Here is a 17,565-nt window from a genome sequence, read left to right as displayed (position 1 = left end):
ATAGATATGTATGTATGTATGTATTAACGTGCATGACGTTCCTATTATGTTTGTTTTTGCAATTCTGTAGGATTTCCAAATGCGGCCCCAAAAGCAAGGAGAAGATGTGAAAAATACGGCCTGACCGCATTCTGGGAGCCATTCAGTGACGTACAACACATTGATTGTGATCAAGAGAACATTAAACATCTGGGAAAGGTATTTATGAATATTAAATTAGGTTATAATAGTGATCGTAACATACTGTATCGATGTAAATTATACAAAGTTCATAACGTTTATAACAACTCACACAAAGGAGTAACGATGGTTCCTCAATGGGGAAGATTTGGGATACAGACTTGGTTTCTGGAACCCCTTCAGTAACGAGGAAATTTTTTAGCTGTGATCAAGAAAATATTAGACATCTGAGAATGGTATGCATTAGATTATATATGATATATAATGTATTGATTTAAGTACACAAAAATTCAAACAATTTCAACTCACGCAAAAGATGACAAGGGCTCCCAAAGGGAGAAGAGAGAGCATAGATTAGCATTCTGGGAACCCTGGAGTAACAATAAACACGTTAACTGTGATCACGAAAATATTGGACATCTGAGAATGCATTCAGATTTTTGAGATGTAAAAGAAACACTGTGATGATTTAATTAGAGAAAAAAAGTTGGGGTGGGGGTGGGAGATATTCTCGCAAAAGGAAGAACGTGAGGTACAGAATTCAGATTTGAGAGCCCTTCCTAAACGTTGACTATGTTAAATGTGAACTTGGATCAACTGAGGAAAGGTTAATAAATATCAATTGCATGACAGAATAAATTGCAGCAAAGTGAGTTCACATGACGTGTTAAGTTCAGAGTTCACACGACGAGTTCACACGACGTGACGATAGGTACTGTCAGAAAGTGGTTGGAAGAGAGGGGTTGGAGGGGGGTGGAATATAATGAGGCTATGTCCAAATGCCGATAGAAAGTTATGATTTCGAATATCAGGTGCATGGTTATAGTCGAGGCGTATAATTGAACCGTGTTCTGGATTGATTGCATTTTCTAACCCAGCCTCTGTTCGGGATGTATTTGTCCCGACATCACACCCGGATACAAGGATAAAATAGTAGTTCGTGCTGCTAAAAGCCATACATTCCTGTCTATTTTATCTCCCATTCAACCTTTATGTGGTTCAAAAGTATTTGAACCTTTAAGGTACTTCCTATAGTTATGATAACCAATATGATTACAGTGAACAGGAAGTTATTTTTAAAACCACAATATGTATCAAGGTGTTCATCATTTCCGCGGGAACATTAAACTGAATCTGACATCTACCTGTTATTATTTCCACTGTGTAACTTAAAGGGACACATATATTGAATTTAAGTGTCTCATATTCACGAAGCTTATTAAATTTTACAAAACTTAAAAGCCATGTCCTCCATCGTTTTATTGGTAGCCTTGACTTCAGTGGTAATATTTACATCCAAACAGTAGATCATATATAGAAAACCAACAGGAGAAGATTTTGAACGCATGGAGTTGTTGGCTTAAATTTCAATGCTGTTTCAAACTTAAAATAGAATTAAAGAAAACAATTAACATTCTGTGCAATTATGTAAGTAACAGCCTACATTGATTTCCATGTTTCCAAGAATTGTGTACGCCAATGGTTTGACCAACATGAAGGATAGTGGGTGGATAACGGGTACTATTGCCAAACCACATTGCCATTGGCCGAGACAGCAGACGTTATACTCACAGTTGAATTAGTTCAGGTCGACCGCTGGAGTTACAATATATATAACCAAAGAGCTATAACAGTGTGCAATGAATGTATAGTTAGTGGATGTACGTGGTTATACATGTTCGCAAATATTGTGTGAATGGTGGAGGGAGGGGTATGAGGTAGGGGAACAGATGGGGTGATTCCAAGTCTAATTCCTCTCCCCCTTCCATTGGTAAGCCCAACAGCCGTTACCGATGTTTTTTTTTTGTTTTTTTTTTAAATAGAGTATATATTAAAGATAATTAACGCCATAATTAAAGATAACAAATATTCATGCGTTATCTCGTCGGTTCGATACTGTATATTTTCATATCCCGATTCAATTCACTCGTACTGACAGTATGAGCAGTATGAATATCAAATAAAGGATGAGAACTATTTGTACTGTCAGTACGAGGACTTTGAATCGTGATCTGAGAAGACAGTATATAGAAGAGTATGATGAATTGTCCCTATACTGACTGATCGGTTTATTGTAATTTCTCCTTCGCGTAATCAGACAAAAATTGACCACGAAATAATATAATATAGGTTAGGTTATGCCGTTATGAACAGGAAGATCATTTCTACATTTTACAAGGGACTCGTTCAGTTAGCCTCACATGAAACATATTATACATCTACAAGTTACGGTACCTTAAAGGAGACTTCAGCCAAAACGTATATCATTTTAAATCGCTCTTTTCACCTTCTAACAAAAAGACGGTTACAATACACACTTTGTCACAATAACATTTTCCTATATATATGTCAAGGGATTGGAAGTAAAGGTTTTTTTGCATGGAGCTGATCGTATTACAGTGAGCTTTTTAGCAGATATTAATGTGTTAGTATGCTAGCTACACATCCATGTAACACCCACTTCAACATCTGGTTAAGTCGTTAAAACTAATTATGCATGACATTAAAAACCCTTCTTAGGAACGTTTGGAAGTCATGTTCGTAAATTAATATCTAACGCTATATCTCAGTGTATACATGAACGGGCTGTTAGATTAATGATTAAAGTATAGGCTAACCGCATTGCATTCTGTAAATGCACTTTCAGAGGTCAAAAGTATAACAGGAATTACCCGCAGATAAAATGATTGAATCTATTGGAATTATTTTATATTCTTCAAGGTCGTGTTTTATAACATTTTGATCGATAAATATAACAAAGGTTAGTAAAGTGCTATAATTTAAAATTAATAAATAATTTAAAAACGGAACATGCAAGTTAAGAAATGAGAGAGAAGTGTTTAAACTAGGCCTGAACATTTTGGGAATTTTGACTCAATTAACGGTAGCAGCTCGATGGAAATTTGAAATTCAATGATGTTGTAGATGAATGTTACTAACACACTGTAATTACACTGTTTACAGTAACATAACACAAATACATGTTTCAGTTCTAAAAATTGTCCAAACTCTCTAAAAAAAAAAACGGAAACGGGAATACATTTCCAAACTATGTTGATTTAAGCTGATTTGCCATATGAGTGTTGATTGCCACCAGAGTGTTGATTTAAGCCGATTGTCTGCCAGATTGTTGATATATATATATATATATAGATATATTATAATTGTTGTTTATATTCACAGATATCAAAAGGAGACGTCACTTTAGAAAATGTTATCGATATTTCACAAAGTTTGATAAACCTGACCGATCTAGTCAACAGCAGCAGATTAGCACAAGATCTCGAGGATACTTTCGAATCGATTGTCTCACTAAATGAGACATCAGAGAAAACATTTCAGGTAAGGGAGACGAATCCTAGTTAGAACTCTATTCATATATATTTTTACCCCCTCCTCCCCCCCCCCCCAAGTAGCTGGGCTGTGTTTTTTTTTGTACTGTTACTATATCTCTCGTTGTTATGTTCACCTCTAATGACAGTTCATATCGGCCTTTGTGAAGTGTTTATGTTTTTTTGTTAAGTGTTTATGTTTGTTTTGAACAGTGAGCAGATGTTTACTAGGTTGAAAATCTGCTTTCACATAAACATTATATAACTAAGAATAATATTAAAACAGTATAACAACAGTCTTTGCTCAAATCTATTTATGCAGTTGCCGAGAGAGAGAGATAGAAAGTGAGAGGGGTGGGGAGGGGAGGGGAGGGGAGGGAGGGAGGTAAATGTAACCAGCTGTGTAAAGCCTTGATAGAGGTATTATATCATGACCCCCCCCCCTCCCACACACACACACACAAACACGCATTTTGATGTCAATCACTAGCTATTATAGGCCCAATCGAACACTAATGCTGCACACTGACAAGTTTGTTAATTGAAAATTGATATAAAGTTTTAAAGTATGGAGGAACAAATGTTATGAAATAATGCATGGCATAAACAAACGTTCACGATTATTATAGTAAAATGTTGTTTGGGGAAATTATATCGGTAATTCTCTGCTATCGCCTCTGGTTTCTGCCAAAGTACTTCATCCATATTTGTTTAAATCGCCATTCAAACTGACAAGATGTTTGGACAAAACAATTAGCCTTTACTCCATCGATTTGGTTTGATGGATCTCGCAAATGACATCCCCGTTCCTTTAATCCTGAAAGTAAATCCTTGTGTTCAACATCGTTTTTGAACGGAAATTGTCTGAAGGGCAAAACAGAACACTTCCCCATCTAAATCAACACAATTCATATCCCTTGTTATGTTAATTTCATTTAGTTAACTCCTCGTCTTTAGGAAAGCGTTATAAGGCTTTGTTTTACCGGGGAACTTTACGTCTTCTTATCCTCGTCGAGAAAAAAAAATTAACTCTGTAAATCCTTTGAAGTATTTAATGAGCAAACCTGCACGTATATCCTTTTATAAACATCAGGTGTTATAATAAACATTATCATGATTATAACCAGAGGGTGAAATACGGATTAGCTTCGCTCCAATTCCATTCCAATGGACAAGATATTGACATTAATAAGGATGGTGTCCACGCTTGCATAAAATCCAGTAATTTCCAAACTGCTAAAAAACGCAACATCATGTAGGACAAATATTACAGATTGATAACGTTCGTTTTATGTCACTTCTCGATTAAATCATTTACCTACGTTGTACTAATCAAAATAAAGTCATGGTTGAAAAGATTTTAGTCTATTTCCGAAAGTATAAATTTTCCAATTAATATTTGAACGAACAGCAGGAAATGTCTAAAGGGGGGGGGGGGGGGAACCCTGTTCCACTCAAGTAATAAACTGAACACCGACCGTTTCACCTCATTCAGCATTTATACTGTTAGAGAACTGTTAAAAATTTGATCAAACTTTAGTTTCAGTATTTCTTTTTATGAAGAGGTAAAATTGAAAGTACTCTACATACAATAGGTCTGAGGAAATATCAAAGTACTTATCAAAGGAGAAAATATTCATATAGCATAAAATTCGTATCAGTGGTTTCAAGGTTGACATTATGTTAATTTTTTTGTGTACGATGTAATATAGTTTTTGTAAAAATAAACTGCGTACTCGTAAGACAGTATAACTCCTTCTGTAACTACTCTGGTTTTCAAGATATTCGGCTTTACATATACTTATGCTCGTCCAAGGTTAATTAATTAATTAACTTGACGATGACGTCAGAACTTTAGTGCAGGTTTGAATATAAATCATAACGCATTTTTTCTTTAAATAATTTAATAACTCAACCAAAACATGCGAATTTCATATGAACAGCTGATCATCTCTTTTTGCACATGAAAAACTTTCACTGATTGCAAGAAAAAGAAATTTGAGGCCATGTTTTCCAACTGAGTTTTGTGTGGCATCTGAGGAACTGATATAATGGTCTATCTGCTAGACCAAGTATCCAATTAATTTATATTGATTAGCCTGATATACTTTAATTTCGTTCGCAGCGTCATCCTTTAATTCGGTTGTGTCCACAAACATAATATCTCTCTGAAGTTTGTTTTTTGTTTTTTTTGTTAAACGTCAGTTACTCTCTCAATCAGGTTACTTAGTGAAGCCTGCATGACAAGGACCCGCGAAGATTTTGGCTAAATCAATAAGCTTCTGATTTTCCTAGTTTAAATGACAATTCTAATCATAATAAAGAAGGTTAAACCATTTATATAAATACATATAGTATTTGTTTCACCTATTTCTTACTTCTTTTTTTCCTTCTTTTTTGTAGGTTACAGAAGATCTTGTTACTGTTCTTGATAAATTAATAGAAATTGCAGACGAGGAACGAGGTGACGATTACGAACCGATTGAAATTTCTCCTAAGTTCATCCAGCTCTTAGAGAGGCAGCTAACAAATTTACAAAGAAACGGAAGTAACTTTACCGTCGAAGGAGATAACTTCCGGATTAGAGGTGTTCACATTCCCACGCTCACATTTGAGCAAAAAGTCACTTTCTCCGTCTCTAAAGAGATGACCACAACGATCAGCGGAGAGAGAGAGATTAACATCACATTCCCCGAAGGGTTACTTAACAACTTGAAGAGAGATGGTGAGAACTATACAATTCTAAGTAGAGATTTTACATGTGGGAAATATAATGTTCAGTTAAATTCATCAAAGTTAAAATGAAAAGTTACTGAAAAAAAGTATTTACAAAAAAGGTGGTGAGAACTATTTAATTCCAGAGATTTCTTGCATAAGAAAATATAATGTTCGTTTTTAATTCACCTAACTGCAAAATTTATTCCAACGATTGCAAAAGAAATGTTTGATTTATTAATTTTCATAAACAACAGCAATTTGTATTCCATCTTTAGTTACGCAGCACTGTTAATAAACATTTATCCAGTATTAATTCAAATAGTAATTTGATCATTCAACGTCACTCTTTTAATATTGTTATTGGTCACTCTAAAAATCTACATACGAAGTCACTGGGGAGATTTTTACTAACGTTTCTCTTGAAACTTTGCTAATCATATGCAAGCTAGATTTGTACGAGTCGCTTCAATTAAATTCGAGTCAACTCACTACAAGTAATTCTCCTGACAAGAGTCGACTATAGCTGACTCGAATCACTGTATTATCTACAAGAGTCGACTATAGCTGTCTCGAGTCACTGTATTATCTACAAGAGTCGACTACAGCTGTCTCCAGACACTGTATTATCTACAAGAGTCGACTATAGCTGTCTCGAGTCACTGTATTATCTACAAGAGTCGACTACAGCTGTCTCCAGACACTGTATTATCTACAAGAGTCGACTACAGCTGTCTCCAGACACTGTATTATCTACAAGAGTCGACAATAGCTGTCTCCAGACACTGTATTATTTACACGAGTCGACTATAGCTGTCTCGAGACACTGTATTATCTACAAGAGTCGACTATAGCTGTTTCGAGTCACTGGATTATCTACAACAGTTGACTATAGCTGCCTCGAGTCATTCTTTTATCTACAAGAGTCGACTATAGCTGTCTCCAGACACTGTATTATCTACAAGAGTCGACTATAGCTGTCTCGAGTCACTGTATTATCTAAAAGAGTCGACTACAGCTGTCTCCAGACACTGTATTATCTACAAGAGTCGACTACAGCTGTCTCCAGACACTGTATTATCTACAAGAGTCGACTATAGCTGTCTCGAGTTACTGTATTATCTACAAGAGTCGACTACAGCTGTCTCCAGACACTGTATTATCTACAAGAGTCGACTACAGCTGACTCGAGATGCAGTATCATGTACAAAAGTCGACTATAACTGTCTCGAGACACAGTAGCATCTACAGGAGTCGACAATAGCTGAATCGAGACACTGTATTATCTACAAGAGTCGACTATAGCTGCCTCGAGACACTGAATTATCTCAAGATTTCTGCTCATGCCACCAACCCTGCCATTATAAATATACTGGTACAAACAGCTCACATTCAAATAATCAATCATACTCAGGCAGAACTTTTTACGATACTTAAGTGACCAGAAATGTGTGAGAAGCCTGCGTGTAGGCTTATAGATTACAAACTTTACGTCGGGTGGCTTCCAATTCAACATTTAACTCAAATTTGTAATCTTTGCAATGTAGAAAGTCATATCAGATGGAAAACCGTAGATTGCTCTTGGATGAAAACCCACCTTATTATGACCCGGTCGGGTATCGAACCTGGAACCTCCCGATTGCTAGGCCTCATTGCTTTAAATGTCACCGCCTATATCCATTCGGCCACGGCACCGGTATAACTTTGAACTTTAAAGCAATAGTCATTTCCTTTCAGTTTAATTTCCCTTATTTATGTTTTTTCTTGAGTTATAGGCTCAGATTTCACTTTCATATCCCATGATTTATTGTTTTGATTTTACAGGAACATCTGACGAGGAAACAGTCGCCCTCACCATTATTGATTATTCCAACACAGTCTTTTTCCGCAACGAAGGGGCCCCGACATCCAATGCTGTCTTAGCAAGCACTGTGATCGGAATCAACTTTGAAGGCTTAGATGTTCAGAATCTCTCCAGTGATATGCCAATTATTGTCGATTTCCCCATAAATCGCGTAAGTAAAATTAAATAAACAGTATAAATAATGAACAGAATAGAAAGAAATTAATAACATATCGTGACATGGCACATGGCACATGGCACAAGACACATAACACAAGACACATGACACATGGTACTTGGTACACGCCGCATGACCCAGGACGCATGGTACTTGATACACGCCACATGACCCAGGACGCATGGGTCATGACGCGTGACTCATGACCTATTACGCATGACAAGATGGGAAACCATCAGCAATTTCTTTTGCATAATTCGCATAGGCCTAATGATGTCTCTCTTTCTTGAAACTGACGTACTCTCAGATTTAGGAAAACAGTTTGCAGGCCACGAAATATATGATTTCCATTTTCAGGTAACTGCAACATGGACCTTCGGTGCTATCTTTGAGACCGGAAGTAGCATATTTCCTAGATGTGAATAAACGTCAAAATATCTCTTATAGAAAATAACATACTTAAATTCAATGTCAATTTCAGCAGAATCTCAATTTCTTAAATACTGCCCTGACACCTGATATCCAGTTATTAGCGCAACATTCCATCTACACTTAGTTTCCTTATGGAAAAGGAAGCTCCCAGATCCCCTTACATGGATGTCACACCCCTCACTCTCAAAATCTTGGATCCGCCCGGACATCACCCATAATATACCCAGCCCATATCTAAGCCTTCCTATCCCCACTAATCCTACTCAACGACATCGACTGACTTACGCACTTATTTTTAACCACTATATATCTTGTCATCGAACGAATGCAATACAAACGGTTCTTCATGTTGACTTTTTCACACGGAGTGTTCCCTATACCCTTGCAATCGGATATACATGTCCTCGATGAAGTAGATAGCATCTGTGTTTATCATTATCTGAAACTATAATTCAAAAGACTTTTTTTTTCCTTTTTTGCTTCTTCAACATTTAATAACCTCCTGAATTGTTATGGATTACCCAAAGCATTTTTTAATTTATGTTTATTCTCATAGTATTTACTCACTTTATCACTTACGTCCTTATATGAATTGCCTATGATCCACATCTGCTAAAATCGATCATAATGGTAGACGAAACTAAAACATGTGTTATTAAGATACTGGAAGATATGATGTTTCATTTAACAACTGCAAGGTCTTTTAAAAAAATATATATATCATCAGTCTGCCCGGTCCTATTTATTCTAGAAATTGAAGTACTGGTCACTCATACTCAGATTGCCAAAAGGTATTTTACCGCGATCATCAAAACATTTTTATCCTCACTCAGACATGAACAATCATCAATGTCCATGAATAATGACTAGTTTTAAAAATTTCCAGTAATTTGATTTTGAAAACTATTAGCAAGTTTACCACACTAATATTTAGGGCATGTTATGATGACTTTTAAGAAGAACTGGGGCAACAAAGAACCGTCTCATTTGTACTGTTCCAAGGAAATCAAGTGTATCAACTTTTGTAATCACAAACTGGGCTTTTAAATACTTTTTGAAAACTTTACATCTTGTTCGAAAGCAAACAGGGAACCAGGGTACCAACATTTGGGAACCTAAGTGGACCCCATTTTTTTCTATAATCATATCACGCCGCCCTTACAAGTCTACTCTCAAACCAAGCACTTCCTCATTCATCTATATAGCCTGCAAAGTTGGCAGCGTTTTAGCAATGGGACGACCCTGAAGACCCATACACCGGGTCATTCCCGACAACCCACACACTTCCGGGTCATTCCCCTCCCTCTTCCTCCGAATCTACACCATTCCGAAGTAAAATTACCTGCGTTCGAGACAGAACCTTCAACTGTACGAATCGTTTCTAATTATTTATCTTTTATTTTTATTATCATTATTTATGACATGGCCAATAAATAACAGCAATGGAAATGGAAAATTGTCAATGGGTACGATGACTTTACGCTCGGGTTCATTGGTATGGTCAGGGTATGGTAATGTCAGTGAGAAGGGTAAGGGTGGGTACATAGTGCATTGCTGACGTCAAGATCCTTACGACCAGGGCTTGAGAATATTGAGTAAATAATTACCATTCAGCTTTTAAGTTTCTAGATTTCCATATGAGATGTTTCTTTTACCAGGTTTCATAAAAGATAAATTATATTAACTGGGGAAAATATTAAATCTCCATAACAACCCGAAACTTTACATTTCAAGGTTATGACTAGTTATAAGGTCTACGTGACTCGGTCGCCCGATCCTATAATCTCATCACCATAACGTACACATACTATATAAATCAACATCATGAGAAAGCCAGTTGCTTTTATAACCTGATGAAATAAACATTTGTGTCTTATCTTTAGCGGATTTCCTGTATAAACAGATTCCCGTTCATAACTGGGCTTAAAGAAATCATATTTCACAGCAACAAGGTCCCTATGTCATCATCGGACGAAGCAATAATCTAACTGCGCTTATATACAGAAATAACATTTACGTGAAACTCACAGACAGATCTAACGTAGTTGATGAGCAAGGAAACATGACTATTGTCTCCCTTGTTGATTATCGGTGTCTTGGTAACGGTCCTGGTCTACGTGGTTCCTTTATCGTTAAATCTCGTGCATGGATGAAATAACACCATTCTGACATTTTCTATGATCTATCAGGCATGTGACACTGAAAACAATAAAGGATGGAGGGGGGGGGGGGTTGAGGGAAGGGGGTAAAGGGCAGGGGAAGGAGAGGTACTAGTTAAATGTTTTCATTTATGGGAAGTTCATGGAGTTGACTTGTTTTGGTCCGAATAGCTGGACCGACGTAAATAACATTGTTCTGTATAATATGTCCATATGACATGGTTTAGACTTCTCTGTGTATATTCAAACCTATTTGCTTGTTGACCCCAATTTCCACCTCGGTCATGTCGGCGACCCTCCAGTGGTGAATGTTCTGGCCTGGGAAAGTGGCCTATGGAGAGGAAGGAGGTATCCCACTCACATTACAGATACTTTTTATATATGATTAAGGGTGATTATAGTTGCAAAATGGTATTACAGTTAGCAACTTTTTAAGTTATTTATATTCCAGATTTTTTGCACTTTTTCTATACAAATAGCGGCAAAGTTTGCTTTTTCTTCGTGTGTTTGGCGACCCTCCAAAACATGTTGGCGCCCCTTAAATGGCTCGCGACCTACAGTTTAAAACACCCGGGGCTCAGACCATGGTCAGATGTTCGAGGACTTGTGGTTTATCATTCTCCTTCCTTTCTCAATCCACGTTTTTAAGTGACATAGGACATCGTACTACAAGGTGACGTCATATCGTATAGTACATATGCAGGTTAACTGGCGATTAAGATCACAGCGTTGGGTTGAGTTCCCCTGACAACAGTCTTCCACTAAGTCCAAATTCGTGTACTCGTATTCTAACATAGTTGGCTGTACTCTTAATCGGCCTACTGAATGATGTACTTGTACTCGATATACAAGACTAATGACCTTAGTCCCCTTAGAGGCTTGTACTAATACAAGTATATTTATGCTTTTTTATGTACTAACAAGTCTGCCTAACAATGATGACGTCATGATAGAAAACAGTACGTTGATTGCATTGTTATGTTATTCTTCCAATCAGGATTATGGTTTAGCTACCATCGAACATTGTTCTCCAAATCTCTCCTACACCTGCTCATACTGGGACATTACCGACTCCGATGGAAGAGGTCATTGGTCCTCTGAAGGGTGTGAAACATATGACGTCAGCAAAGATGTTGTCACGTGTCACTGTTTTCATTTGACTAACCTATCAGTTCTTGTGGTATGTTGACTTATGTCTTTCGTTTACTCCTTATGCGTTGTATAACAAAATAAATAATTTTTGAAAGACATTTTCATTTTATTAAATATGTGTCACCAATATTTACCTTCAAACGTGAATACAGAATGATATAAATACGCCGCATTCATTGGTTTTGTGTATACACTCACAATCACTTTAGCAATAGGGAGAAAACTATTTATTATATATATATATATATATAATGGATATGTAATGGATATATATTTATATATCCATTATATATATATATTTCAGCCTCTATAACTGAAAATTAGGTCCATTAAATTTGATGAATATTCATAAGTATTAACATCTATTTTGATTTACAGCACGAATCGACTAATGTGGCTCTTCAACTAATCAGCAAGATTGGATGTGCTCTATCGATGATTGGATTATCCATCACTATCATCTTTTTTATCTTGAGCAGGTTAGACAAGGAAAACTTTTTATTATAACAAAATCTGAGAAAAAACTACGACTATTTGTGAAATTCTTCTCAATCGTTAATGATTGAAAGAAGCTCTGAACATTATAATTAGAGCAAAATGATCACATACTGTATGGAGTTGATTATATTCACCCAAATCATGCCATGTGCTTTGTGTCTAACATTAAATCTATTTGAAAACTAATTTGTAAACAATGAAATCTTCAAAGCCAAAACCGAAGTATTATTTCCGTTCCGACAATCATTGTCAATACCTTTAACAAAGAGTACTGTGCATATGTTTGGTTTTTCATCGGAGCAAAATAGCAATGGTAAACAAAAGATATATTAATAATAATCCCCCCCCCCTCCTCTCTCCCAGACTCCCCGGACCCTCCAAAAAACAAATCGCAAGAAAAGCGCGTCGAAAATACTGTCAGCTTACCAAAAACATCTCGATTATTTATATTTTCAGAAAAACCCGGACCAAAGAATCCATGAGAATCCAGTTCCGTCTCTGTATAGCTTTTCTCTGTTTCTATGCTGTGTTTCTTGGTGGAATTGAACGCAAGCCGTTTCCCTGCGACCAGCAATTGGAAGAGATTCTGTGTACGGCTTCTGCCGCCCTCATCCATTACTTTGCTCTCTGCACTATGGCCTGGATGTGCGTAGAGGCGCTTCATATGTACATGCTGTTCGTGCGGGCCACTGGTGCACGCATTCCAAAGTTTTTCCTTCTGGCAAGACTTTTTGCATGGGGTAAATGCTTATTTTTTTTATTTTTTTTATATCTGAATATATATTGATTTGATTTTACGTTCAGTTGTTTCAAAGGGAGGCAAAATATAGCACCCTTTTGTATCCAAATCACTAACTGTTCTCACCATAATCTCCCCAGGACGACATAACATCTTAACTTAACCCCACCCCCCCCCCATAACAAAAAAAAAAAGGTTTGTTGCGCCCTCTCTGAATGCCAATAACAGGAAGATATCACGAAAACAATTACTTGACAGGTTTTCATCGATTTTTCCCCCACTTCTTTGTAGGTTTTCCGGCTGTTTTGGTAGCTGCATCTCTTGGAAAGTGGTATGATGACTACACAGCAGAGTCTTAGTAAGTATATCTAATATAAGTCCATCTATTAAATAAATAAATGAAAAGGGGTACTTTTATGGCTAAATGGTAAGAGGGTAACAGTGGCACACATGTGCTATTGGTACACGCGTAATTATACTATTGACATTAAAAGATGTTGTCATTCGTACTGAAACTTCAACAAGTATTTTACAGCCATCACCAGCAAAGTATTTCCCTCGCTGAGACATCTCTTTGTCCTATTGAAAACTCCTCAAATGTCTTAGAAACCATTGGAGGCGCATACCCTTCTGGAACGATGCATCTGAAAACATTCTAGCAGTTAAGCTTGCTAAAACCGAGATATGTAATATTGATGACTTCTAAAAAGCTTTGTCTATTCAGTATAGCCATGTCCAACATACTAGTATATAATAAATGGAAAATTCGTGGAAATATATTTCGCATTTCATTCAGACTCTTTTATTGCCATCTTTTCCTTCCTAAAATTAATGAACCGAAGATAAACCTGACGTTGGGAAAGATCTTTCCAATTTAAGTTTTCTAATCGAGCACTGAATGTCACTTTTACGATTTCTAAAATTTCCGAGATGTCCGAAAGCGTGGAATCACGTGATAGCAGAAGCGTAGCCACTTTCAATATGGATGATCTTTAAAGTGGCGACGTCCCTTTATCCCCAAAGTTTCTCTTTCAAATAATTAGCACCGCCAAAATGGTTCAAAACCTATTTCAATTTAAATGACTTATCGTATCGTGTATGGTTGACTACAGAGAACAAATTGGTGAATTGAGAAGGGGTAGAGATTAAGTAAAGGGGTGTATTTTTTCGATGATCTTGGTGGATGTGGATATATTTGTAGACAGAACATTAATTAAGGCAACCTTTCTTATCCCAGCCTTCTTTCTATCTTCAACAGTTGTTTCTTAGCTTGGAAAGGACCGTTGACTTACATCCTCCTTCCGTTCCAAGGAGTTATGTTCGCGTTTAATTTCGTCTGCTACATCTTAGTCGCCCTGCGATTGGTCTGCTCGAAAGAGATGGGTTCCACGAAAACAGCTTGGCAGATTGCTAGCCGTAGAGTAAGGAACGCCGTTGCTATCGCATTCCTGTTGGGAATGTCTTGGGCATTTGGTTTCATGAGCCTTGTGTACGTTGACTCCAGTGGACAAACGAGTTCCACGAATGCAGCGCCTAACGTCTTTGACGTTCTCTTCTGTGTAACTCTCTCCATGAATGGTATAGTGGTGTTTATTCTGTTCTGTTTAAGGCGCGATGAATTCTGGGAATTTTTACGGAAGTTCTGCAAACGCAGCACTGACGTTAGTCAGAAGTTCAATGACAGAGATCTCATCACAAACGAGAGAACCACTTCAATTTACAATAAAAGCACGATGCCCGTATCTTCCAACTCATCTGTTTAAAGAGGCATCAAAGAGGCATAATGAGCCAAGTTCGGACCCCCTCCAAAAAAAACGAAGGTCGACACTTAATTGATGCAATATTTGGTCGTTGCTAGGGAAAGTATTTATTTTGAATAATGAACAGATGTTGTCCATTTGACAATGACCCCTAAGAAGCAGCTGTTTACTTATTCACTTCGTGAATATCTCAATAATGGAATGTGCTCGACCAGAGTGAGTCATTCCTTAATATACATGCGCACGTTGAACTTCCGGATATAGGTAAGGTTCAGCAAACACATCATACCTTAATACGGAAAATATGATTTCATATCATCACAAATGTAAGAGACTTTGATGTTATTTTCCCTTTTTTTGTCATTAATCAAACCAGATCTACTCTACCTCGTAGCAGTGAAGGTACTTGGAGGCTTTGTTATTTGCCGCACTTATTTTGCACATGCGCATTAGGAATAATTAATACGGCTTATTGTGTCAGACTTCCAAGAGAGATGTTTAGATTAAGGATACTAGGTGTAACACCTCCATAGGGTGACTAATTATTTATCTTCGAAAAAAAATCAAAAACAAACGAAAAAGATAAGAAAAACAAAACTTGCTTTAGCTGTTGATATATAGCACATAATAGCTTATTGTGTCAGACAAACCAGGGAGGCACTCACAGGGTTACGTGTAATCCCTCATCTACCCACCCCCCCCCGACCGATCAATTATTAACGTTATATTTGTTCCAAAATTATAGGGTAGGAAAGAAACGGAAAAGAAAACTTGTATCATATTGATTATTTCTAAAAATATTTGGAATTACATTGAAATGGGACTCGGAGTATATCATATGCATGGTATTATAAAGCAAGGTCTAAAATTGAAAAAAAATAGACTTTAAGAATGCTGTAAATATATTAAACAAAATCATATGCCTATTGGTTGATTCGTACTGGTCGCTGTACATATCTTCATGTTACGTAATATGGAGGTCTATAAGTGAAATGAAATAACTGTTCATCAGAATCATACCAGCATCAACAGGTATAGGAAGGGATATGGAATGGAGGGGAGGGGAGGGGGAGGGTTTACTGAATATTAAATTAACATGCCATCTTTGTGATCATAAAAAAAGTTATGCTGCATATGTACATGTAATGGTAAACATTCATGGCTTTGAATATTTAAATCAGAATATATTGAGATGAAAAGATATATTGTAGTTAAGCTGAGATTAGGTGTCTTTTTTGGTCGTCATAAGAAAATAATTACATGAAAGATGGAGGAAGCTGCAATGTGTTTCTCTTTTTTTCCCTTTTATTTCGGAGTTAAACGTGAATTTTTCTTTAGGTTTAAGCTTAAGTACAGTTTCTAGCAAGCGTGTACCTGCTGCCATTTTGCAATTCATATGTATATATTGACTTCTTGCTCTTCTCTGAAGAGTTTTACATCTCAAATTATGTCTGAAATACTTTCAAGTGTTAAAATTATGATTGTGTTACAAATTTAATTTAATGTAGAATATATTCTCTAATTTAAGTAATAAATATGATTTATTGTTTAGAATAATGGCAGACATTCTGTTTCGAGAGATTGTATACTGTGTTTATAGTATATGATGTAAGGTATGGAATATTTTGTGAGGTAACTGTAAAATAGTCTACGTATGTCATAAATACTTCACCAAGTTGAACGTAAGTTCACTGCATGTGGTGAAGGTCGTCGCCCTGGTCTATACTTGCCTTTCGGTCAAAAGTAAAAATAATTATTTATTTTTTTGTACTACTTTTTTGGAATAAATATAAATATATTGTAAAAATATTTGTACAAAGCAAACTATTTCTGAGTGCATCATTTTTACTTCAAAGGACGGTATTAACCTACACTGTAGCTTTGTACGAACTCCACCCATACATGTTTAATATATAGTTATGAAAATTTTGAACAAGTTTGATAAGTGTAATTAATCTAAATTGCTAAACACGTGATGCGACGGTGACCAATGGCATTGCGCATCCTTGAAAATTGTTCAGTTGGATAAACTGAAGCCAAACAAGAACAGAAATAAAAGCTAGGAGCCGTATGGCATTGTTATGACAGAAAGAGATAATTAATTTTTGAGTTTAGTTCATTATGTTTTGAATTTGTTTATTTAAGAAGCCTACAAAGAAACAAACACAAAAGATACAAGTTACAAAAAGAGAGAGAGAAACTATCATATGAAAAGTTATCAGCTGTAAATAGTGACGCTTTTAAAACAAGGAAGTGAAGTTAAAACATTAGAAAGTCTGAGGATGAAACTAAGAAAAGGAGGAGCTATTAAAGAGAAGCTGTAAAACCAAGGCTACGAAAGATTTGAAAAGCGTGCATTCCTATACTGTAGATGAAACACGTTTAAAGAGTTTTCAAAATTCCCTTCTTTCTCCGTTTCACGTGTGATCAAGCATATAGAGAGCTAACTTTAATTACAGAGATATGAAAAATGCAACGTTGGCTGTTTAACGAGCGAGGCGAGCGAGGCATTGACCCTGGCCCTGGTCTTCGGTCTCCTCGTGCCCCTCCCCTTTAATCTTCTACCGAGACCCCAAC

The 17,565-nt window shown here is 36.5% G+C and overlaps 1 protein-coding gene across 1 annotated transcript in view; it reads left to right on the top strand.

The window, feature by feature from the left end:
* LOC139961698 (adhesion G-protein coupled receptor G4-like) overlaps positions 1-17,546 on the top strand; it is a 37,539-nt gene extending 19,993 nt beyond the window's left edge. Inside the window, exons 4-12 of the mRNA XM_071961107.1 lie at positions 71-198; positions 3,364-3,522; positions 5,916-6,237; positions 8,052-8,242; positions 11,837-12,019; positions 12,370-12,470; positions 12,946-13,229; positions 13,520-13,586; positions 14,487-17,546. Coding sequence (XP_071817208.1) covers positions 71-198; positions 3,364-3,522; positions 5,916-6,237; positions 8,052-8,242; positions 11,837-12,019; positions 12,370-12,470; positions 12,946-13,229; positions 13,520-13,586; positions 14,487-14,991 — 1,940 coding nt within the window. The 3' untranslated portion in view covers positions 14,992-17,546. The remainder of the gene's footprint in view (positions 1-70; positions 199-3,363; positions 3,523-5,915; positions 6,238-8,051; positions 8,243-11,836; positions 12,020-12,369; positions 12,471-12,945; positions 13,230-13,519; positions 13,587-14,486) is intronic.
* The last annotated feature ends 19 nt before the right edge of the window (positions 17,547-17,565 follow it).

This window comes from Apostichopus japonicus, chromosome 20, assembly GCF_037975245.1.
Source record: "Apostichopus japonicus isolate 1M-3 chromosome 20, ASM3797524v1, whole genome shotgun sequence".
In the NCBI taxonomy this organism is placed as follows: domain Eukaryota; kingdom Metazoa; phylum Echinodermata; class Holothuroidea; order Aspidochirotida; family Stichopodidae; genus Apostichopus; species Apostichopus japonicus.
The sequence above is the reverse complement of the archived record's forward strand: the minus strand, read 5'-3'. Positions and strand labels throughout refer to the sequence as shown.